General features: G+C 33.4%; 3 protein-coding genes and 1 non-coding gene across 5 annotated transcripts; 2 read left to right on the top strand and 2 right to left on the bottom strand.

Moving 5' to 3' along the window:
• The first annotated feature begins 226 nt into the window (after nt 1–226).
• On the top strand, nt 227–11,547 carry LOC108322319 (calmodulin-binding transcription activator 5). Of its 2 annotated transcripts, none has more exons than XM_017554372.2 (15): nt 227–369; nt 522–669; nt 3,136–3,261; nt 3,717–3,832; nt 5,732–5,820; nt 5,983–6,028; nt 6,829–6,952; nt 7,345–7,461; nt 7,543–7,601; nt 8,455–8,491; nt 8,617–8,831; nt 9,125–9,822; nt 10,089–10,635; nt 10,866–11,165; nt 11,256–11,547. In XM_017554372.2, the coding sequence occupies exons 2-15, from the start codon at nt 606–608 to the stop codon at nt 11,313–11,315; spliced, it is 2,598 nt and encodes an 865-aa protein (XP_017409861.1). In that variant the 5' UTR covers nt 227–369; nt 522–605; the 3' UTR covers nt 11,316–11,547. The 2 variants fall into 2 exon arrangements, with proteins under 2 accessions (XP_017409861.1, XP_017409860.1); XM_017554371.2 differs by having other exon boundaries at nt 8,452–8,491.
• Nucleotides 11,548–12,955: 1,408 nt separating this feature from the next.
• Nucleotides 12,956–17,976, top strand: LOC108322328 (conserved oligomeric Golgi complex subunit 4). Its single transcript, XM_017554388.2, has 3 exons — nt 12,956–13,689; nt 14,871–15,837; nt 17,035–17,976. Exons 1-3 carry the CDS (start codon nt 13,061–13,063, stop codon nt 17,662–17,664), a joined length of 2,226 nt encoding a protein of 741 aa, XP_017409877.1. The 5' UTR covers nt 12,956–13,060; the 3' UTR covers nt 17,665–17,976.
• A 3,548-nt stretch (nt 17,977–21,524) lies between these two features.
• LOC108322339 (GTP-binding protein SAR1A) lies at nt 21,525–23,995 on the bottom strand. The gene is made up of 3 exons (XM_017554405.2): nt 23,678–23,995; nt 23,452–23,583; nt 21,525–22,106 (listed from the first exon to the last, which is right to left on the bottom strand). Exons 1-3 carry the CDS (start codon nt 23,804–23,806, stop codon nt 21,786–21,788), a joined length of 582 nt encoding a protein of 193 aa, XP_017409894.1. The 5' UTR covers nt 23,807–23,995; the 3' UTR covers nt 21,525–21,785.
• On the bottom strand, nt 22,551–22,672 carry LOC128196430 (small nucleolar RNA snoR83). The gene has a single exon (XR_008248718.1). It is a non-coding gene; the product is annotated as a small nucleolar RNA snoR83 (small nucleolar RNA).
• Nucleotides 23,996–24,765: the final 770 nt, after the last annotated feature.

Genomic DNA, 24,765 nt, shown 5'->3' with positions numbered 1-24,765 from the left:
TTTTTATAAACAAAACAAAATACCCTAGTTTAAATAAAATTTTACATTGTTTATATTAATTCACAATCTTTTACATAATTAGACAATTTCCCTTTTCATTTTTAATTAAATTACTAAAAAACCATTTCACTTTTTTTTTTCTTTTTCTTTCCTTAGAACCTTTTCCTTTTGTTTTCTTTTTTAAATCATTTAATCATAGCCGAGGAAAGATCGACCAAGATGGATATTATTATCAGATAAATAAAATAAGTCGACAAGAAAGAAAATAGAAAGTACGAAAAAGGAACAGAGGAAACCAGTGTCATTATTATTCAGCTCCGAGCTGCGTTTTTCTTTCTTCCGATTCTAACATACCCAATCTCCAATCAGGTAAAATTTCTCACCTTGTCTTCCTTTCTTCTCTCCCCATTTGACTTTGACCATTTGCGTTTTCTGTTCACAACTTATGGTTCCCAATATATTATTTATCTTGTTTACTCTTCTCTTTTGTCTGATCATGTGTTTGTTGACTGCTTGCTAAGGTTGTCGGTGATGCAATTGTTGGTTTTGTGGTGAGAGAAGAAGGTGTTGGGGGCGAAAATTTGCACTTGGTTTGTCTTTTTCTGATGGCTCACGACTTAACGGGGCAGCTTGTGGGTTCAGAGATACATGGGTTTCACACCTTGCAGGGTACTTGCATTCTTCTCCTCTTACCTCTCTATTTGATTATGCTCGTGTTTGGCTGAACCTACACTTTTATTAAGTTTCAATTTATTGTTTGAGAACTTCCAACTTTTTTTAACGTTTCTTTGTGCCATGGTTTTATTTATTTTTTGGGGGGTTGGATTTTGAGTGGATTTTTGACATGTTGGTTCTTTTGTTATCGGATTCGCGAAAATCTTTGAGTTGATAAAGTCAAGAGAAATAACACCCTCAGATGTTAAAGTTTCCGAAGGATTTATGTCTTGAGGTGCCTTTGTTTTATTCATTAAGGATTTTACATGTAAGAACACAACTAAGAAACAAGCTTGTTACTCTCTCAAATGCATATGGCCAACTTTTATCATTGAAGAATACTTGTAGTCAATTTTAATATATGATATATGATGACATGGATTGTATCACATGCAATTAAGAATTTTAATTGCATGTAAACTTTGTTCTATCTCTTAAAAAAATATTTTATGAAAATTTTCAAATGTTCATTATCTAAATATATCATCAATAATCAAAGCATTTTATCACCACAAGTTATAATGTGTCTCATACAATAATATTTATACCTTATTGCTTTATTATTCACAGATAAATAGACTTTCAATTACTTTTGGGTGTGTGAATGTGTCTTTAAAATGTCTCCCACACTTATGGTGTCTCTTTTTATTTGCTTTTGATCCATTGTCTTCCATTCTTATGGTGCTTAAAGTGACAGAAAAATAAGGTCAGCCAATAGAACTATTGAATACAATATAGAGCAATCCAAGGCACTTAAGAATATAGTTTCTTATAGATAATTACTCGTAGACACTATGAATAATGTAAGAGTTGCATAAAGAAAGACGTTTCTAATTGAAATATTGGCAGAGGCGTAGAAACAAGAATTGCATGTTCCATGCAGTCATGTTTTAAAAACAGAAACATATTACTCAAAGAAAGAGAATCTCAAGAACTTATTTTTCTGTTAAAATTGTTGGATAGAAAAATTTAACATATAAAACTAGAACAATGGAAGAAATAGTAGAATATCCATCAGAATTGAAACACAAAAAATGTTTATAATAACCAACATGAATATTAAATTAATAGATGAAAAAATTTAGGATAGTCTGGGTTGAATATTTATATATAAGTAAACTGGATTTTGTATTTTGTGTTTTTCTCCTTTTCTCAAGAGCTGAGCACTATTTATGAGAATAAGACCCCAAAAGCACTTCCTACAGAAGTGGCACACCCCGTTGAGAAACTAATTAATAAAAGATCCTTCAACTCAGAAAATCAAAAAAATAGAAAATATCTGTTTAACGTGTTAAATATGAATCCTATAAAAGAGGAATTAAGAAGATAGTGGGTGGTTTTACATATTAAAAAAAAACACTGATTTCAAAATAAATAGAATGATATTTTAGATTTTAAATTACGAATATAATCATATATTCCAACAGTTTTTTGTCTCCTAAAGATGCTAGAGTGTGATTTTGAATGCAACCTTGAAGTGAAGAAACAAAGTACTGCTGGTTTGATTGTAGATTGTTTCTCCTTCGTCAAGTGTGAACTTCTCTTGGTGTTTCTGTGGAAAACAACTAATATAGGATTTTGTTGATTGATCTAGTATTGGCTGCTGTTTAAACTTGATGAAGTTCAAACATTTTTGGAAGAACTGACAACAAAATCATTCCTTGAGAATTTAAATTATGGGTATTGGTACTGAAGTTAAAAAGAACATGGTACCACGGCAAATCTCCATTTTTTATGTTGTCTCCTTATATTAGAAAATGATTTTCCTTGCTTTTCAAAAGGCTTGAGTCCCGTATGGATATAATTTTCTATTGGCGCCAGTAGAAAAGAAAATAAGGAGGCAACTTGAATTGAATTTCTACCAGAAGTTAAAATTAACTTATGGACTTTTTTTTTTTAAAAGACTTTGCTTAAAACTAAGGTGCATAGTTAACTTTGACTTATGAGAGAAATTGAATTCATTTTACCTTCTTATTTTCTTCCAGTAAGTTAATATGAAGTAATTTATTGGAACCGTACTGGCACTGACTTAAACTAAACTGAACTTCTCTGAAATACTATTAATAATAAATTCTATGTATTGTGTTTGCGATGATTATGAATAAATTGTTCCTCTTTATGTTACCACTTATCAGATAGATAGTTGTGACTGGCAATGTTGTTATATATTAATTTGAAATTTTACATGCTCAAACAAAATGTTGCAACATATAGCTAGAAGGTTCATGATTGTACAAGGATTAGTCAAAAGACTCAGTAAGCCAGCTGAGATGTCAAACATAAATATCTATAATAGATAGCTTTTGTTAGTATGTAAACTGATTAAAGGAAGTACAAAGTTAAAACCTTTAGATGTGAAAGCATCACTTTAAACTGTTTGTTGATTTGTTTTTCTAAATTAATTTCTTATTCGTGGCCCAGATCTGGATGTTAGTAATACTATGGAGGAAGCAAAAGGCAGATGGCTTCGTCCAAATGAGATACATGCCATACTCTGTAATCACAAATATTTCAAGATCAAGGCCAAGCCAGTGCATTTGCCCGAAAGTAATATGCTACTATTAACAGAAACATGATGTTTGTAAATTAGATATGTATTTTCGTATAGATTGCTTCTCATCATTATTGTTCATGTATCTCTCAACTTCTTTTTGTTATTTTCATGTAGCATTTTTATTTTCTTGCTCCTGAGCATTTTATGTAGATCTTTCACTTTTGTTGAAGCACATCTTAACAAAAAGTAAGATAGGCAAAAGAAGAAAAGGTTTTACACACAAATTTATGCATTGTTCAAGTGTGTGTTTTACGAGCATAAAGCAATGTGTAAAACTTCCATGATTAATTTTTGGCATTCTTCCTTCATAGATTTATCGAATGAAATTTTAGCTAGAGTAATATTTTGCATCTAACTAGTAAAGTGTTTGCATTATTGAGAATTATATGGCGTCCAATAGGATTCCAATCATTACTAATGTTAGATTATAATTTTGTTTGTAAAACAGGTGGTACTATTGTACTATTTGACCGCAAGATGCTTAGAAATTTCAGAAAAGATGGGCACAATTGGAAAAAGAAAAGCGATGGGAAAACTGTTAAAGAAGCGCACGAACACTTAAAAGTGAGGATTTCATTTCCTGGTTGTTTATTTAAAGTTTGGTGTTAGCAGCTACTCCATTCTGAACAAGTATCCTGGGGGTTTTATTGGTTTCTCCTGTGTTCAATTTGATCATTTAATGCTTTCTCCTACTATAGCAAAACTGGTATTTTTTTAATATAGTACCTAATGTTTTCTTGTGCCTTCCTCGATCCTGTTTAATTAGACTCTCAAATTAGTTTAACTAAAGTTTTGGTTTATTGGAGTGGCCAGTGGCATCAGTTGATCAGTGTTTCTTCTTCTAAGATGACAAATAATGTTAAACAAATTAAAATTTGGAAAGTGATAATTATCTTAAAATTACCGAATTTCAACTTATGGCTCAGTAATTAACTTTCATCCTATACTTATTAGCTAGTTCAATGGCTAGTTTTACCAAATCTTTATTCAGTAAGCCTTCTTATAAACTTTTAGCTAGCTTATTTACTAAATTTGTCAGACAAACCCTTAGCGAACTACACCTAATGGTATATGGGCAGCTTTTGTTATCTTGTAAATATAGAGGGGGACAAAATCATCATGTTTATGATCATCAGTATAGTATACTTCTCTTTTTCTTTTAGTATGGTATTTGAAGGGAATAAGGTATCGTGCCATGAATATGATGGAGTATATCAAGTAGCCTCTTGAGTGTTTGGGCTAAATCTTTAACTAAGCCACTAGAATTGGGTTAGTGGTGAGATAGTCAGATAGTTTTCATGAGATCATAGGTTTGAATGATATGTCACCTTAATACTAAAATAGGTTAAATATTGAAACACTAGGAGCTTTCTAAAGCTCAGTTCTGCATTTTACCAGTTTTATTGACACCAAATTCAATTCAATGCGCTTTCTTCAATGAGCCATGGGTGGTAATTTGGTGTTTGGTCTTGGAGTTTTTGACATTATGTGGATTTAGACATCATTTATGTGCCGTCAAAACCAGGTCTACGTAACCAAAAAAAAAATATCTATACTGATATGTCCTATTAGGGTTTCTATTTATGATTAATGTAGTTTAGTTGTCTGGAAGGTGAATGGGTAGTTTGTTCAGTCAGTTAAAATCATAGCTAAAATTTCAAAGATAACCCACCGCCTAATATCAAGGAATCGGGTACTTACTCATACAATTGTTACAAAATGGTTAACCCATGCATAGAAGGATCCAAATTTCCTTCGCAAAGGCCCCTCTTTCAGAGGCCGACACCTGGCAGCCAGGTGAATTCGGGACTTCCCTTTGTAGGAATAGGAGCCTCAACAAGGTTCAAATTCGAGACGTTGGGTTTGTTGCAAGACTCGATACCATTGTAACAAAAAGATTAGCCCATTCATACAAGGATCCAAAATTCTTTAACACTGACCCTCGACCAGAACAATTTCTATTAGAATTAGGATTATTAATAGATTTATATCACATTATCTATGCTTTGTTCATCTGCAGTTTTAAACTTATTATATTTTTTAATCTTTTACTAATTAAAATAACAGTGGTTGTTGAAAACTGCCACTAGTTTTAAATTCTAACACCATTAGTTTTGGCTTGACCAAGAGGACCGAGGAGGACTGCATTGCATTAAGTCTAAAAATTGGGGGACCAAACTAAATATTTTTAAAATAGAGAGGCCAAATTGAACTTTGTAAATAAATAGAGGGATTGAAAAAAGTAATTTAGTTTATTTTTATCATTCTCATTAAGTGACAGGAGGGATAAACTATGCTTCCTCTTTATTCTTGTCTCCATATTACACTATATTTTTTCTATTATCAACTTCTCTTTCAACAGTTTTTTGTTATATTAAATTCTAATGTTTAATTCAGTCACTAATTATCCACGTGTCTACTTTTTTGCATTCCTTTATTCTTTTTTCTTTCCTCTTCAATCAGGTTGGCAATGAAGAAAGGATCCATGTATATTATGCACATGGCCAAGATAACCCAACCTTCGTCCGTAGATGTTATTGGTTGCTTGATAAGTATGTTTTGCTTGACTTTAGGTTCCCAAGTCCAATATATCGTGTATGTCTTTATTTGTGACTGAGTTAGTAACAGGGGTTATGTATTTCTTTCATTTTTTATCAAAAATAGAATAAAAATAACTTTGCAGTGAGTTACAATTGGAATGGTTTTGTTTTCAGGAATTTGGAGCACATAGTCCTTGTTCATTATCGTGAAACACGAGAGGTTGTGTTAGTCATTCTCTTTCTTCCTTATTCCTCTACAAAATTTAACTTCATGCCCAAATGAGGACTAAGATTTGCTAAGTGCATGTTGATTTGCCTGATAGAAAAAGCATATATTATCAGTATATTGTAGAGATTATGATAAGATTGTATTGCTGAAATTGTGATAAGATTATAGAAATCTTACGATATAGAGGCTAAAAATGTGTTAGATTAGTTTATTGTTTTCCATGAAATCTTTTACTTATATTACCTCTTTGAGTCCTTCCAAACAAGCTTTTCAGTCCAAAAGATTGTTTCTTGTCTCTGTTTTGTTGGTATTAGAGCTCGCACTACGGACCTGATTATTTGATGTCTGAATGCCGAAAGTTGTCTATAAGAATAGTGTCACACTGTTTGTAAATTTGTGTGGTTGAAAATTTCATTTATTCTCATGCGAATTGCTTTGGTTGTTTTATTTATTTTTTCTTTTTTATTTGGGGAGGGGAGGGGGAATAATAGGTCTGGCTGGAAATATGCGGTGTTGTTTGCCAATGCATATGTTTAAAGGCATCTCAATGTAAGAAAAAGCTCCTCTAGAGAGTTTGTGTCTAAAGTGAGCAAGGGGTGTATCCACCTAAAACTGTAGTAAAATAACACTCTAATTCAAATTAAATCAAAGGTGTATACATCCTTACTTAATTTAGAGGAGCCTTTTCCTTCCAATTTTGGATATGTGCCATTTACGCTTTCTCATTTGAACTAGTTACTGAATAATTTGGTTTTCTAACCTTAAAAGTTTGGTGGTGGTTTATGATACAGATACAATTGCAAAGTTCTCCTGTTACACCTGTAAATTCAAATTCAAGTTCTGTCTCTGACCCTGCGGCATCTTGGGTTCTAGCAGAAGACTTAGATTCTGGGGCGAAAAGTGCTTTCAGTGCTGGTGAGAAATAACTTTTAGATGATTCTAGTCCACGTTCTTACAAGTTATATTCATAAGGCTTTCAATATGAATGACTTGTTACATTTCTTTGTGATATTGCGAGCTTATATTCAGATGCTAAGTGTTGGTTAGGAAAAATAAAATAAGAAGCAGAATAATAAGTTAAGATAAAGAGAATAATGTCTTCATACATTGAAAATTTTCATTCCTTCCGGTCCCGTGACTTTAGTCTTATGCATCTTTCCAAAGGAAACCATAAATAATAGTCCTTTTATTGGTTATGATCTAATGATCCCATATGTTTTGTTACTGTTGCTGTCATACGTACTGCTGCTTTCTTTCCTTGACTAGGTATATATCCTCATACCTTCTACTTTTTTTGAAATAAACAGAGCTTAATGACAATTTAACAGTTAAAAGTTATGAAGAGAAGCTTCATGAGATTAATACACTTGAATGGGATGACCTAGTTGTTTCAAATGTCAACACTTCTACTACATCTAATGGAGGTAACTATTTGTGTTTTAACAGAACCGATTATTTATCGTGAAAGAACCTTGGTATTTATATCTTAAATTTACTTTTGGCAGGCAATGTTTTACATTCATATCAACAAAATCAAAGTTTACTTAGTGGAAGCTTTGACAATGTAAGATACTAATGCCTTTATTTCAGTTATGTTCTTTATTAAGCTGTGTCAAGTTTTTTCATTAATGCTTTATGGGAATATTAGTTCGTTTTCTTAGAAAAATGATAGAGATTGGGCATTATTGGTCCCAAGGTCCCACATTTATTAATATAAATTTTTGGTGAAGTATTCAAGTGTTTGAGTTTCCCCTCTTAATAACTAGCATTTGATGGTGGGTTTCCCAAGTTTTCGAGTACTTGTTAACTTAGTATATTAGAGCTAGTTGTCCATGTCTAGGAAACGGCTACCTACCAAAGGTTTTGACTGGTGTGGTGGGTTTTAAACAAGAAGTTGAGTGAAATATCATCATGTAAAGTATCAGAGTGAAAGTCATTAACAGGTTGACTCTCTGGGACATTTCTATGATAAGGAATTGGGTCTTATGAGGTGCCAAAGTTCCACCTCGAGTATAATGGGATGCTCCCTTAGTAGCTAGCTTGTGAGGGTGAGTTTGTCAACTGCATGGATACTTATAAAAAAATTTAATCCGAGAGAAACTAAGTAAAACAAAAGTATGGGAAGTGTAAGGTATTCCTTGAAATGGAGGAAAATAGCGCAAATCTTGGGGTACATTGGCGTAATATATATCTTTGGCACTTATAGATGTACTAGATAATATATTTTATATATCACTGAAATTGACATTAAAAACATTCTTATAAATAGACGAAGCATATAGGATTATTGTTTATATAAATAAAATTGTCTCTTAAATATATTATAATCTTGTACTGCTCCTTCTTTCTGTATTTTTCCAGTGATACTTTCTTTGTGATAGTTGCTGTTGTAACCTATATTCGGCTTTTGTTAGCAGGTATCTGGTACTCCTTCGGCAGAAGTTCCTTCTTTAGGTAATATAACTCAATTTATAGGAGCAATAGTGTTCCTTACAGTTTCTCAGAAAGTGTTAATCTGCTTAAAAATAGTCCTAAATCTCCTTGTGGTTTTGACACCTTGGGCACTTTGGTCAATGAAGGCTTGCAAAGTCAGGACAGCTTTGGAACGTGGATGAACATCATGTCAGATGCACCATGTTCCATAGACGAGTCAGCTCTCGCAACATCAATTTCTACTGTTCGTGAACCATATTTATCACTGGTGGCTGATAATCAGCTATCTTCTTTGCCTGAACAAGTATTTAATCTCACAGAAGTGTCCCCTGCTTGGGCATCTTCCACTGAGAAAACAAAGGTTTCCTTTTGTCTCTCACATGTCTTATTGCTAGTAATTATTTTGTGTTATAATTGTATCCTTTAGCACTAAATGTAAAATATAGTTTCTTAGTTTATTTGTCTACATTTTCATTCAGTCTTTGATAACTTAGTATAGTTGTGGAATTTCAAAGTTTCATTATGAAACTGAAAACTTAATGATGAGCACAAACTTTCATTTTCAGCAGGCACCATTAGCATTCTGACTACCGTTTTTTATTTTATATTTTTGCAATTATAAGTAAACATTTTATGTCTCTTTACATCTTGCAGGTCCTGATAACTGGATATTTTCATAGTGACTATCAACACCTTGCAAAGTTCAACCTAGTGTGTGTCTGTGGTGATGTAAGTTTTCCTGTAGAAATTGTTCAGGTCGGGGTTTACCGATGCTGGGTGCCACCACACTCCCCAGGATTGGTCAATATCTATTTGAGCTTTGATGGCCACAAGCCTATTAGCCATGTTGTTAATTTTGAGTATCGTACTCCCATTCTGCATGATCCAACTGCTTCAATGGAAGAGAAATACAACTGGAATGAATTTCGACTTCAGATGAGGCTTGCTCATTTGCTCTTTTCTACCGACAAGATCCTTGATATTTTCTCAAATACAGTATCACCAAATGCTCTGAAAGAGGCTAGCAGATTTTCCATCAAAACATCATTTATCTCCAAAAGCTGGCAATTCTTGATGAAGTCAATTGACGAGCAAACAACTCCATTTCCACAAGTAAAAGATAGCTTGTTTGAAATTGCATTGAAAAACAAATTAAAGGAATGGCTTTTAGAACGAATTGTTGTAGGCAGCAAGAGTACTGAATATGATGCACAAGGGCAAGGTGTACTTCATTTGTGTGCAATGCTTGGATATAGTTGGGCAATCTCCTTATTTTCTTGGTCAGGCTTGTCACTAGATTTCCGTGACAAATTTGGATGGACAGCTCTTCATTGGGCAGCTTATTATGGAATGTATGATACATCGATACCTTACTTATCTGAACCATTACCCTATCTGCAACCACATTGACCTTAAAATCATTTTGACTAGACTTCATATTCAAGTTATTTTCCATTTTCATTATAAAGATAAACAATAATCTCTATGATGTTTTCATGAAATTAGACACCAAATGATCTTTTCAGTTTCCATATAACAATACTTTCTTGTATGCTTTTTTTCCCTCCTTTTAATCCAGTAGGGAGCCTGAACGAACTTTTCATTTTTGTTTCTGCAGGGAGAAAATGGTTGCAACTCTGCTGTCCGCTGGGGCAAGGCCAAACCTGGTCACAGATCCTACTCCGAAAAATCCTGGTGGGTGTACTGCTGCTGATCTTGCTTATACGAAGGGCTATGATGGCTTAGCTGCTTACCTTTCCGAAAAGTCTCTGGTTGAGCAGTTCAATGACATGAGCTTGGCTGGAAATATCAGTGGCACACTGGACACTAGCTCAACTGATGTAGTAAACACTCAAGAACTTACTGAGGACCAGCTCTACTTAAAGGAGACATTGGCAGCTTACCGTACCGCTGCTGGGGCAGCTGCACGCATTCAAGCTGCATATAAGGAGCATGAGCTAAATCTACGATACAAGGCTGTTGAATTAAACACCCCAGAGCATCAAGCACGTCGTATAGTAGCAGCAATGAAGATTCAACATGCCTTTCGCAAGTATGAGACAAAGAAATCAAATGCAGCTGCTGTTCGAATTCAGCATAGATTCCGGACACGGAAAATCCGTAGAGAATTTCTTAATATGCGGCGTCAGGCTATTAAAATCCAAGTAAGACCTTCTCTTCTTGTCTATTATTCTTCATTGTCTTTAGTAAACATGCCGTGTAATGTGATTTCTGAATCTGGGAATGGACTAACATTCCCATTGGAAGTGCAGTGGTAGATAACAACAATGATACTTGAAAATGTATTTTGATTGTTTGGTTAGACCAACAGCTTGAGTTGATAATACAATTTATACCCTGGAAAAGGTTCACGGTACATATGTTTTCATTGCAGGCTGCTTTCAGGGGCTTTCAAGTCCGGAGGCAATATAAAAAGATCATATGGTCTGTTGGGGTGTTAGAGAAAGCAATTCTGCGATGGCGGTTAAAGAGGAAAGGCTTTCGAGGTCTCCAGGTTAATTCTGCTGAGGATGGGGAGCAGGAAGACGGTGTAGAGGAGGAATTCTTCAGGACTGGCCTGAAACAAGCCGAAGAACGTGTCGAGAGGTCGGTCGTACGTGTGCAGGCCATGTTCCGTTCTAAGAAAGCTCAAGAAGAATACAGAAGAATGAAGCTAGCATATAGTCAAGCAAAGGTTGGTAACATGCAAATGTCAAATGTTTCATGTTTTGATTTTTTGTTTTATTTCACTTGTCTGTTTACTTTGTTGAACTGCTCTGTGCAGATGGATCTGGAATTTGAAGATTTCCTCACTTCTGAAGTTGACATGTTAACTGACATATAGCTTGATATCTTCCCAGAACAAGGTTTCTCCATAATTGAAATGTAGCAAACTAGGAGGTTTTTGGTGTCTTCTTTGTATAGTACTAGCTACATGTAGATTATGTAAATTCCCTGGTGTAGATCTGAACCAATTCCATATTGCTTAAATGTCTTGAATAGGTTGTCTGTGTTTAAGCTCTGTCTGATGCAAGAACAAGTTTGTAACTTATATAAAAAGCCTTCTTTGATCTGAATAGACCTATTGATGATCAAATTCTTCTGTGTTGTTTAAAGAGGATGGAGATTACTTTTGCTATAAAGGAAGAGACTACATTCACTTCTTTTAATAAATATTAGAATTATATTAAGTAAAAGAAAAATTAAAGAAAAACATTAAACAGTTGTTATAAATTCTGAGGTAAAAAAAAATATTAAACTTTTTTGTTATTATGGTAATAAATTATTAAAAAGGTAATGTTAAAGGAATAAATGATTTTATTTTATTTGATTTCCTTCCTTTCTTTAATCATTTATTGTTGTTCTTATTGTGTGATGTTTGCGGGGTAAATGTTTGTTTTTTTCATTGAATTTGTTTGGGAAAATTCCACATCATTATAAAAAATTTAAAATAGTAAATAAGGTTATATCATTTTCTACTTATTTTTAATTTTTTCTTCACTTATTTTAAACAATTTCATCTTTTAATTTTTATTTTATTTTTCATTGTGCCGTCAAAACAAAGAATCAAATATTTAGTAAAGAGATGATTAGTTGATCAAGTTAACAAAGATGTCCCTTAATTGTTCTTCTCTTTTTTGAAATGATAATTTTTAATGTATGGTTATCTAAAAGAAAATCATATTAGAAGCAATATGTGAGATGCTTGATTGTCATAAATTAATATTATTTGCATAAAATAAAAGAACTTCCTCACCTTATTATATAAGAACTTACATTTTCATGTTAATACTCCAATAATGAACTTTTAATTTTAATATGTTACCCAATGATTCAACCTTAAGCTGATTTAAGTTATTAATAATAGTTAGTTTTGTTGATTCTGCTTCATTAATTTGCCACATAATTTTACTAAATTTTTCTACCTTGTTTAAATTATGAACATTTTTAAGATTGGAATTAATTTTTGTGTAAAGAGTTCTGTTAGAACCTCTTAATTATTGTCCTAAAACATGACAAAAAAACATTAACACTTAACGCAAATTTAGGTTAAATATTTTTAGATTCCATAGGTTTATACTTACTAATATTTTGTTGGCTAAAGATAAATTCATCCTAAACCCCTTAACAATTTATTATATTTATATAATAATAAATATAAGAATTTAATGATTTCACTACTATTGTGTTAATAAAAAAGTTATTAAGTAATTATTTTATTAAGAGATGGTGTCAAAATATATTTTTTTAATATTAATTGAAGCTGAACTCATCAGCTTTTTTTTTACATTTCTATGCAAACCCTTTTAAAATAATTATTAAAGTGGACATAATTTAACTAAATTGTGATCATGATCTAAATTTCAATTTCTAGTAAGAAAGTTGTGTTAAAAAATATGACATTTTGTTCTTGTTTTTTTTTTTTTTGTTGTGGTTTAAATTTAACTGTGTTTTCTTAATTATTTTTAAAAAAAATAGTACAAGCATCGTTTTAAACAGTAGAATTTCCGTCTGAACGTTCAGTTATTTGATATCCGATCTGAAAAAGATAACGTGATTGTAGGTTGAGCAATTGATGGTGTGAGAAAGATGGGGACTACGCCTGAGGCCAACGGGAGTAATGTAGCGGACGAAGAAACCCTCGGCGGCTCAATTAATTTCGGCACGGCGGATGCCGTCGAATATGTCCGTTCCCTCACCGACGTCGGCGCCATGACGCGCCTCCTCCATGAGTGCATCGCTCACCAGAGAGCTGTCGACGTTGAACTCGACGAGCTTCTCTCGCAGCGCACTGACCTCGACCGTCACCTTCTCCAGCTCCAGCGCTCCTCCGACGTCCTCGACATTGTCAACTCCGACGCTGAATACATGCTCTCCAACGTCGCCTCCACCTCCGACCTCGCTGACCAGGTCAGCCGCAAGGTGCGGGAGCTTGACCTGGCGCAGTCGCGCGTCCGCAACACGCTCCTCCGCATCGATGCCATCGTAGAGCGCGCCAACTCCCTCGAAGGCGTCCACCGTGCCCTCGAGGATGAGGACTATGAGTCCGCCGCGCGCTACGTCCAGACCTTCCTGCAGATCGACGCTCAATACAAGGATTCCGGCTCCGATCAGCTTCAGAGGGATCGCTTGTTGGAAGCAAAGAAGCAGTTGGAGGGAATTGTAAGGAAGAAGCTCTCTGCCGCTGTGGATCAGCGCGACCACCCCGCCATTCTCAGGTTCAGTCATGGATCTCTTTTTTTCCTTTATCTTGAATTATGAGAGTAATGCATATACATATATATTACAGATAAGAGCAAACAGTGTATGCATATTTTTTTTCACTGGAATTCTGTCATCCAATTGCAAATTGTTATATTTGGTTGGTGTTGGAATCTTCATTAGAAAATAGTCTTTAATAAGCTGGTTTCAAAAGCGCTAGATGAGTATTTGAATTATTTTAGTTTGTTAGGGTTGCTATTCCTAGTAATTTCGAGGTGTAGTTTACGATGCAGTTCTAAAGCTTGTTTAAACTCATCAGACTTTGCATTTTATTCATGAGGGCATCTTTATTTACCAGAAATATTAGAAGTTCCGATCATTACTTTTACACTTGGTGTCAGAGCTCCACCGTGGGCCTGATACAGTGTTTGAGAAAGAAAACACTGGAGTGAGTTAAGCAAGAGTGTATGAGAGGAAAAAACACTAGAGTGAATGAAGAAAGTGAAACGGCAGAATCAAGCAATTTTACCTCGCCCAAATTTGGTGGAGACTATGGTCACTGGAGTTTACTCATGGAGAATCTACTTCGATGAAAGGAGTACCGTAGTGTTATTGAATCTGGAATCAACGAACCAAAGGAGAATGAACCGTTCAGTGTAGCAGAGCGGGACTGACTTGCTCTGAAACCAACTTAAGAAAAATGCTCAAGAAAATTAGAATGAATTTGAAAGTGTGTTTCCCTCTCTTAGGATTTCATATATATAGTCATTTTAGATACATCAGATACAATGTATGAGACAAAAGAGAAGAGAATTCTAAGTGGTACATCTAGGAACTAGGTTTACAACAAAGCCTATTTAAGACTATTTATTCTAAAAGTTAGGTTTGTTTTCGTAGTTTTTCCAAGTTTAGTTTATGTTGCAGTTGTAAAGCTTATTTAAAGTCATCAAACATGGCATTTTATTTTAGAAGAGCATCTTTGTTTATCAAAAGTATTAGAAATTCCTATCATTAGTTTTACAGCTAGTTTGTTTACTTTAACATTTTTTACTTTAATACCCATTCTTACAATGATTAATTTTATTGGATGCTAATGTTTATATATATTTTTGCATTGAGGTCATAGAAATTGAACTTGATATTATGTTAAGGAAAAAACTTGTTCCATGATGCTGAACCTGGATCAGTCATTGCTCAGGTTCATTCGTCTCTTCACCCCACTGGGTGTGGAGGAGGAAGGATTGCAGGTCTATGTTGGGTACTTGAAGAAGGTGATTGCAATGAGGTCAAGAATGGAGTTTGAGCAGTTGGTGGAGACAATGGATCAGCGAAATGTCAATTTTGTTGGTTGTTTGACCAATTTGTTTAAGGACATTGTATTGGCAATTGAGGAGAATAGTGAGATCTTGAGTGGTCTTTGTGGTGAGGATGGTATTGTATATGCCATCTGTGAGCTTCAGGAGGAGTGTGATTCTCGTGGTTCTGCGATTTTGAACAAGTATATGGAGTATAGGAAGTTGGCCAAGTTGTCCTCTGAGATAAATGCACACAACACCAGTTTGCTTGCTGTTGGAGGAGGTCCTGAGGGTCCTGACCCACGAGAGGTTGAGTTATATTTGGAGGAGATTCTCTCCCTTATGCAGCTTGGTGAGGATTACACCGAATTCATGATTTCAAAGATCAAAGGGCTTACTTCTATTGATCCTGAGTTGCTTCCTCGTGCCACCAAGGCTTTCCGGAGTGGCAGTTTCAGCAAGGTTGCACAAGATTTAACCGGTTTTTATGTCATTTTGGAGGGATTTTTCATGTTGGAGAATGTCAGGAAAGCAATAAGGATCGATGAACAAGTGCCTGACAGCCTTACCACTTCCATGGTGGATGATGTGTTTTATGTATTGCAGAGTTGCCTGCGGAGGGCAATATCCACTTCCAATATCAGTTCTGTTGTTGCCGTTTTGAGTGGTGCCAGCAGTTTGCTCGGCAATGAATACCATGAAGCCTTGCAGCAAAAAATAAGAGAGACAAACCTTGGTGCAAAGTTGTTCTTTGGTGGTGTTGGTGTGCAAAAGACAGGTACAGAAATTGCAACAGCTTTGAATAATATGGATGTTAGCAGTGAGTATGTTCTGAAGCTAAAACATGAAATTGAAGAACAGTGTGCTGAGGTGAGTGTTGCATATTTTTAGTACCTTACAAATATATATCACTGATGAAATTCGTTAAATTTTGAATTATACAGTTGGCACACCCTTGCCTCGTGCATTGTGTGTGCCTAGGGTCCCATTATAAGGTAATTTTAGATTCCCAGGTTAGGGATTATTCATATAACGTATCCAGGATGTAGTTCTGAAGTATTGTAACATGATTTAGAGTTTTATCTAAAATCAGAATTGTCTAGCAGATGCTTAATCATTTAATTCCTTTATGCAGGATCCTCCACATAATTCAGTATAGTCGCCTCACCTTCTCATTTTTTGTCTGAAAATTACTTTTTTGCTTTCTACCTTCTAGATATGACCATCACCTTGCTTGTATTCCAATTCTGCTGCTCCTCTCTGCATAGTACTGTCATCGCATTTCACAAAACTGTTATATTCCATTAGCCCATCTTTATGACCGACTTAACTGCCTGCTAAGATTATCTAACATTGCTATTTCTGCACAGACACAATAGTTGCATACTACCCCTGCCCATCCTTATTCAAATATACTTATTATTTGGTCCCTCCTCATTTCCTGACCACTGCAGATACAATCAAAGCTGAGACATCATTTCTACACATACACTCTAAATAAATAACCTCCATCTAAATCCCTCTATCTGCATTTACTACTTTAAAAGTCGATCTTCATATGCAACTATGATTCACCTCCTCCTCTAATCTTATACCTTCACCCTATTTCAAACATTCTGAAATAGTTTACTTCCATCTTCTCAGCATCAACACTTGGGTTCTATTTGGCTATATAGCTTATCTAAAATCAGAATTGTCTATCTTCAACAGATGTTTAATCATTTAATTCCGCTATGCAGGATTCCCTCATAATTCAGTATAGTTGCCTTACCTTCTCATTTTTTTGGATGAACATTACTTGTTTTTCTTTCTACCTCCTAGATATGACCATCATTTTTCATATATTCCAATTCTGCTGCTCCTCTCTACATATTAAGACAACGGTTATATTCCATCAGCCCATTCTGAAGACAGACTTAACTACCTACTAAGATTATATAGCGCAATGTCAATTAGTCCTTTGTGGGTTTATAATGTATAGGTCATTCTTTATTCTGTCTGCTTGCTTTGCCTATATAATATACAAGTTTAGGTTGCAAAATTAACTGACTGAATAACTTTGTGCAGGTGTTTCCTGCACCAGCTGATCGAGAAAAGGTAAAATCTTGTTTGACTGAGTTGGCAGATAGCAGCAATGCTTTCAAGCAAGCTTTGACTGCTGGCATAGAACAACTTGTATCAACCATTGCACCTCGATTAAGACCAGTATTAGACAGCGTTGGAACAATTAGCTATGAGCTTTCAGAGGCTGAGTATGCAGATAATGAGGTGAATGACCCATGGGTTCAGAGACTCCTCCATTCTGTTGAGACAAATGTGGCTTGGCTGCAGCCACTAATGACTTCTAACAATTATGATACTTTTGTTCATTTAATTGTTGACTTCGTTGTGAAAAGGCTAGAAGTTATTATGATGCAGAAAAGGTTTAGTCAGCTAGGCGGTCTTCAGCTTGACAGAGATGCTAGAGCTTTGGTAAGTCACTTCAGTGTCATGACACAGAGAACTGTCAGAGACAAGTTTGCACGTCTTACTCAAATGGCAACAATTCTAAATTTAGAAAAGGTTTCTGAGATTCTAGATTTCTGGGGTGAGAACTCTGGACCTATGACCTGGAGATTAACCCCGGCAGAAGTTAGGCGTGTATTGGGTCTGCGGGTTGATTTTAAACCAGAAGCAATAGCTGCTGTGAAGTTGTAATATCCGTATATATGGTTTCTTGCATATTCTTTTTTTTTTCTACTTTAATTTTTCATCTGATAAGTATTAGAGCTTCATATTCTTACTACTTTTGGTGTTGAGTAAGTTAACATGCAGTTGCATTATGCGATTTGCATTGTTAGCTTCAAAGGCAAAAGAAGCAAGAGTACTCAGATTTGCCACCTGAGAGGCCAAGATATTAAGCTATATACAGAGCGTCTTGCGTAAGGGTCATTGTTCCTTAATAGCCACTTTCCAATTTTGAATTTTTTGTATTTTGTATTTAGTAAATCAATTTTGAGACTTAGTTAATGCTTGTTCACTAAAGTCACATAATCCATTCATTCATTAATGCAGGCTTTCAGCTATCTTCTAAAGTCAACGTAGCTAGCTTACCAGCTTGTATGAGTAAACAATCATTGGTGAAAAACAATGCTCTCCACATATAACGTTTGATTTCTTGTAAGTATAAGAACAAGAACATGCATCTAAAACTGAAAACTCCAAGTAGATAAATGTCATACATGAAAGACATTAAGCATGAACAGTGCCTTCAGTGAATTTCGGCATTCCACCATCTGCCATATTAATTTGTGAATTCCATATGCTAGAAGGTTTATGACTTTACAAATAAGGGAAAAGAATATGGGTCCTGGTAAGATTTATTTTCTCCCAATTTTAAAAAAAAAAATTATTTCATTTATATCACTTTATACATATATTTTTTGTTATTCTTTTTCATTTACTCTTATATGTAATCAACTAAAAAAATAGTTGTATTCTCCTAATTCTTTATTCCTTTCATTTTTTTTAAATCAATCCTCAGCTAATAACTCTCCAACATGGAGTGACATATTTCGATGAAATAAATCATTTAGCATATCAAGTTACTGAAAATACAAAGGTGCCAAAACTTGTGATTTTCTAATACATCTTCATTACACATCAATAAATACTTAAATCGTTAATCAAACTATTAATAAAAACTCAATTAAATATAATATAAATAAGTAATTTTAACATATATATATAGTATTTATTAATAACGTATTTATTATTTAATTAATTTGAATGAACCACTTTTGTAGGAAAAAAAAAGGACAAGAGGTTTAACATAAGAAAAGAGCTGAACCATAATAAAAGAAGAGTTTACAAATGAATTAGTAAGTATTGATAGTGTGCCATAGATTCCATTTTCATTGGCTCATAGGTGTCATTGGGATTCATTATAATAATTCTAATAATAAGAATAATAGAAAATAACACACTCAAACTTATTGCATTCAGCAAACAAATAAAATAACTTCAAAAAACCATTGGAAAGCCCTGTATAAGCCCGCAGTAATCTGTTCAATTAAAATAAAATAAAAATTGTCTCTCTCTTAATTTTATAAAATTAAATTCAAATTATAATATATAGAGTGAGGTATAATTTTTCTCTTATAAGTTATAATTGTAAAATTAAATTAAACGTGTATATATATATATATATATATATATATATATATATGGACTTGGTTTTCATATTTATTTTTCAATTGTAACCTAATAATTATTTTATCAATTTTACTGTTGAAGTGATTTTGCTTTTAAGTTTTAACTGTTGTTTTAGATTAAATTTTTTTTAAATGTAATTATTTTTAATTAAAAAATCATCTACGAAATAAATAAAAACTATCTACAGTAAAATTGTAAAATTCATTTATATTAAATTTTATAATTATAACAATAATAATAATTTTATTATTTTCTATGGTAAACACAATAATATAGTTTTTAATTTTACAAATTAATTTTAATAAAATATATTGTCGTGGTCATGAAACAACTGCCTAGTTAGGAATCAGGTACTTTTATTCAAATCTCAAACTTTTAGCATAATAAATGAATAATTCATAACAAGTGTTGAGGAAGTGTGCCAAACGTTGCATTTTTATTGGCTGATACGCGTCATTGGGTTTGACATGGAATTAGGAAACAATGTTGTCATAATAATAATAATTTATTTAGGTGTACAATAAAATAACACACTCAAAAACAATGGATGGTGACAAAACAAAAATATAACATGTTACTTTTGGAAAATTGTTCATTGTGCAACAAGACAAAAAATATATGTGCTGTAAAAAAACTTAAAAGAAATCATTGACCAGAAAAGGTATCTTCAAGGGTAATCAATGAATAATTCTACACCTTTGGAATTTATATGAAAATTCTTTTAACAGTTTTTTTTTCTAATTTAGAAACATTGAGTATTATGAAAGTTATCCTTCTATTTATCTTCTTTTTCTTAATACTTCTACATTTGCATAATCAAATTCATTATGTAAAACTCAATGATCTTTTTATTTCATTAGTTTAATGGCATTAGACTTACATTTAGATCACAATATAATGACAATTGATCCAAAATTTTAACGAATCTAGTCTTAATTTTTTTTTCACTTCATTCTTAAGCTATAAGGGATTAAAATATCGAATTAAAACAAAAAATAAAAACATTAAAATTAAAAAGAAAAGGAATAAATATATTTTTCATCCTGATAAAATTACAAATGTTTTAGATCTCTAAAATTATGTGTCATCATCATTTATGCAATGAAACTTATAAATTGTAAATATTTATTTTTATTTCTTCTAAAAATTTTAGTATTTTTTTAGTTGCTCCAAAAGGGTTGTCATTGATGGAATTAAAGTATTTCAATGATTTATAGTGTTCAATTAACTTATGTATTTAACATTGTTGAACATCTATTAGCAAATATAATAACACTCCTATAATTTTAGAGAATCTCTGCAAATTTTAACATTTTCTCAGTAAGTAATAATGACACATTTATAAGAATTTGTATTATATATTTTCAATTATATCTTAATCTAATATTTGTATTATATGTTTTTAATTACATTTCGATCTAATGCTTGTATTATATATTTTCAATTACATCTCAATTACATCTCAATCACCTCAATCAACATGTAGATAGACTTGACGACATCGTATTAACAAGAACGAATAAATAATAATTAAAGATAATTAACTAAAGAAAATATCTCAAATATTATTAGGACTTAAAATTTAGTCAAAGTAATTAATCATATCTACCAAATAAGGATTCATAATAATGATATAAATAACATAATACACAAGATAAATTAATATTATTATTATTATATCATTAATTGTCATTTAAACGTATTTGACTAACTTAAATGTTAAAGTATCTAAGAGGAAAATGTTTGCATAATTATCAGCTGTAAGAGTTTGCAAGAATGAATGCGAGAAGATAATGACATTTGGAGATCTTTACATGATATAATTGATTCTACATACGAAAACAAGTTCAAAGAGAAAAAAAAAAATACTATCATTCTATAGAAAGACAAAAGAAGAACAATTGGAATTTTATAAGGGAAAGAAAATTACCCAAAAAAACACTTAGAGCACAAAGAATCAATGCTAAATTTAGAGGAGTTTTAAATTAAAAGTTCTTCAAGTTTTTATTTTTATTTTATTTTTTTGCCACCCGTTAAGTTATTATGGATGAGACACAAAGAAACTAAGGCTCTTCCCTTCAATGAATGAAAAAGAGAAACCTTATGAATGAAAAAGATGACATTGGAAAAACCTTGATTTCCTTCAATGGTTATTCCCATATGATCTTAAACTAGTCACAACCCAACATTGTTTTCAAAATCGTACTCATTGACAAAAAAAGAGTCACAATACAATGACAGTGTGTTATAATAATTTTATTTCAATAGCACATTCCTCTCTATTCTCATTTGCAAAATCATAACCAGGTAAGGTACAAATAAGAGAAAACTCAGCCACCATTCATATGTAACAAGGAAGGAAATGGACTAAGATTCTTCCAGATTTATTAATAGTTCCTGCCAAGTCATACCATCCTACAACAGAATCGAGTCATATGTAAAGGAGAACATTTCCCAAAAAATTCTTTCAAGATACAAATTTTATCATGTAATATCACTGCAGTTGTATCAAATAATCCAATCAAAAATCATCAAAAGCAAAAGCAAAGTCAAAAGATCTTCTGATGTAACTGCAGACAGTGCTGGTTGACAAGAGAAAGGGGAACTACAGATGAACAAAGACTCTACTTGATGTACTGGGAAAGCCACTGGAAGCCTTCACCATACCCCATCTTGCGCACAATGCTGCACATGAACACTTCGAGGGGTCGAAGGTTGGAGTCTGTGAGGTTGATCTTTCCTTTGCCAGTGGTGAAATTGGTCAGGCCTAGATGATACCGGAGCTCGTCTTCTGATGCTGCATAAGGGATGTCAATCTTGTTGCCAAGCACAAGAAAAGGAACACCTGCCAAGCCTTCATCTGAAAGCAAAGCATCAAGCTCCTTCTTAGATTCTGCAAACCTCTCTTTGTCATAGGCGTCGACCAGGTATACAACAGCATCCACCTGGAAAAACAGCAATGTGAGAATTCTGAAGTATCCAAGAACAATATCATCTTCATCATCATAGTCATTGCAGCTTAGGTAAAAACATGTGAAGAACTTGTTGACGCTAAAGAAATCACCAAACTTTAAGAAGCTATAGTGGAAAGGTGAATCAAACATTTAGCAGAATTGGTGAATAGAAAAGGTTATGAATCCAGATAATGAACAACACAGACCAAACGAAGTTCATATTTTAGTTTCAAGATACATCTCCTCCCTCAAAGTGAAAGAATGCATAAATTTATGATTGTGGCTTGAATCCTGATTTTCTTCAGATGCTTAAAAGGATAATTCAGTTTATTAGGAAGACTGATAATCATCCTAGTACACAAACCTAAGCTTCTTTTATTTGTTCCTCCACTCTTGTGTACGTTACTTCTTTCTCATTCATGAGGAAAAAACAGGATATGTTAGGAAATCAACTAGTAAACAACTCCAAAAAGATTGAGAGGTGCTATCAGCGAAATTTCCACAGTCAATATTTGCCTCCCATGAATCAGATAAATACAAAGAGCCTCATCTGGGATTATGAAGGCATGTATGGTGGATCCACAAGCACTTGTGAAAATTCAAGCAGACAGTTGAGTCATACTAGATTATTAACCAGAAGCGAGAATCAGAAAAAATGTTGCACAAGCCAGAACCCAAACTATAAATGTTGAGAGCAAAAGTTTCACGGAAGCAGCAACAATTCATCAACAAAAACCACAGCACAAAACACCCATCAGAAAATCTAGCACTCCATAATGAACAAGCCAGCATGGAAGTAAAGATGCTGAGTTTTTAAGGTCAGTGAAGAAGTCATAACCAGCCAATGAAACATTATTGTAGAAATGCCATATTGACTGAGTAAACCCAAAAAAATGATTAAGAGGGAGCTTGGCCATAAATCTGATTTTAGCCTATGCATGAAAGAAACTTATTTCATATTTCTTTAATTCCTTCTCCTATAGGCATGTTTATGAAGAAGTTTATCCAAACAGAGTCAAAGTTAAGTTCCTAAAGGAACTAAAAATACAATAACCAGGTTATGAAATTGTTGGTTGCATCACAACCTTATGGAAAGCAATCAGGTAAACAAAACGAAGCAATAAACCATTACAAAGCCCAAAAACCTATCATCGGCTACATGTTCCGTCCCATGCAACTGGGAGTGCCTCATATTAGACAAACCCCACTTTCAGAAACTCCAAAATCACACAACCCATGGCTCATAACCACCAAAGAAACATAAAAAAATCGATGACCAGCATAAAGATCAAGAGGTTAAAACAAATTTAACAAAATAAATAAATAAATAAATAACCTTGGCATAATAGTCTTTCCAGACCCTGCGAGCAACTTGATGACCCCCCAAATCGAAAGCCTTAAACTTGATCTTCCCAATGCTCAATTCCTCCGAAGTGGGGTGCTGGGTCGGCTGATGCTGAACTAATCTCTGCAACCAAGTATCAAAATTATAAAAAGATAATTTTTGAACGATTGGGAAGAAAAAAAATGTGAAGAGGGTGAAAAGAAGAGAGGAAGGCAACCTCGTCTTTGAGCATGTGAAGAAGAGTGGTCTTGCCGGCATTATCGAGACCGAGGAAGAGAATCTTGGCTTCTTTCTGCCATAGACCAAGGGAAGCCAGAATGCCATAGAACCAGTCGAAGAGAAACATGATGTGTGGTGTTGTGTTGGGGTAAGAGAGAACAGTCGCAGATCGGAGGAACGAAAATGAAGAATGAGAATTGAAAAGAGACGGAAGCAGATCCCAGAGAGAGAGAAAGAGAGATCCTAGATCACGTGTCTGCCCATGTGGTGGGAATGCAATGCAATACACTGATGCAGCTCTGTTTTTTTTTTTTCTTGTTAATATTATTTTTAAAATTTTTAACCCTTTTTGGTTTGATTTTCCCACAAGTGATTGAAAGAAGGTTGGTGGGTGGTGGGTGGTGGGTGGCAGCCCTTAATAGAAGTCAGTAATTATGATTTTTCATTCAAAGTCTCTCTCTAAGTTGTATCAATAACATTTTTTCAGTGTATTAGGTAATTTTTTTGTTGACTTTTTAAATTATACTATTTTAATAAGACTTAATACCCTATTTTGTTTCCAGTTTCGCCCGAAAATGTCAAATTAGTCTATCCTTTAAAAAATGCGTCAATTACGTCCTCACTTAATAAAATTTGCATCAATTAAATCCCTTCCATTAAATCCGTACAAACGGTGTTAATTATCTTGATGCAAAATAATTAACGCCGTTTGTACGGATTTAACGGAAGGGATTTCATTGATGCAAATTTTATTAAGTGAGGACGTAATTGACGCTATTTGCGAGCGAAACTGGGGACAAAATAGGGTATTAAGTGTTTTAATAAATTATTGAAATAAGAATTGTTTTTAGAAAAATAAATAATTTTAATTTTTCTAATTCAGAAGTTGAGAGGAAAATATACTTTTTACATTTATAAAGAAGTAACTTTCAATTTTTTTTCATTTCTATGTATTGTTAAGGTGTTTGTAAATATTTATACATGAACTTTTGGATTGGTCTTAACACTGTTTATTTTGAATGTTCAAGAAAAAACTAATTAGTAGAAAATAAATTGTAAAGGAGTTATGAATTTAAATAGTTTTAA

This window comes from Vigna angularis, chromosome 4 (assembly GCF_016808095.1).
Source record: "Vigna angularis cultivar LongXiaoDou No.4 chromosome 4, ASM1680809v1, whole genome shotgun sequence".
In the NCBI taxonomy this organism is placed as follows: domain Eukaryota; kingdom Viridiplantae; phylum Streptophyta; class Magnoliopsida; order Fabales; family Fabaceae; genus Vigna; species Vigna angularis.
The sequence above is the reverse complement of the archived record's forward strand: the minus strand, read 5'-3'. Positions and strand labels throughout refer to the sequence as shown.

Excerpts from the sequence above, each read along its gene's own strand:
- LOC108322319 (XM_017554371.2), top strand. The coding sequence starts at position 606 with ATGGCTCACGACTTAACGGGGCAGCTTGTGGGTTCAGAGATACATGGG. Across the intron at positions 3,833-5,731 it reads AAGCGCACGAACACTTAAAA|GTTGGCAATGAAGAAAGGAT; the intron begins GTGAGGATTTCA and ends CTCTTCAATCAG. Across the intron at positions 11,166-11,255 it reads TAGCATATAGTCAAGCAAAG|ATGGATCTGGAATTTGAAGA; the intron begins GTTGGTAACATG and ends TGCTCTGTGCAG.
- LOC108322328 (XM_017554388.2), top strand. The coding sequence starts at position 13,061 with ATGGGGACTACGCCTGAGGCCAACGGGAGTAATGTAGCGGACGAAGAA. Across the intron at positions 13,690-14,870 it reads GACCACCCCGCCATTCTCAG|GTTCATTCGTCTCTTCACCC; the intron begins GTTCAGTCATGG and ends GTCATTGCTCAG. Across the intron at positions 15,838-17,034 it reads TTGAAGAACAGTGTGCTGAG|GTGTTTCCTGCACCAGCTGA; the intron begins GTGAGTGTTGCA and ends AACTTTGTGCAG.
- LOC108322339 (XM_017554405.2), bottom strand. The coding sequence starts at position 23,806 with ATGTTTCTCTTCGACTGGTTCTATGGCATTCTGGCTTCCCTTGGTCTA. Across the intron at positions 23,584-23,677 it reads TTCACATGCTCAAAGACGAG|AGATTAGTTCAGCATCAGCC; the intron begins GTTGCCTTCCTC and ends ACTTGGTTGCAG. Across the intron at positions 22,107-23,451 it reads GGAAAGACTATTATGCCAAG|GTGGATGCTGTTGTATACCT; the intron begins GTTATTTATTTA and ends CTGTTTTTCCAG.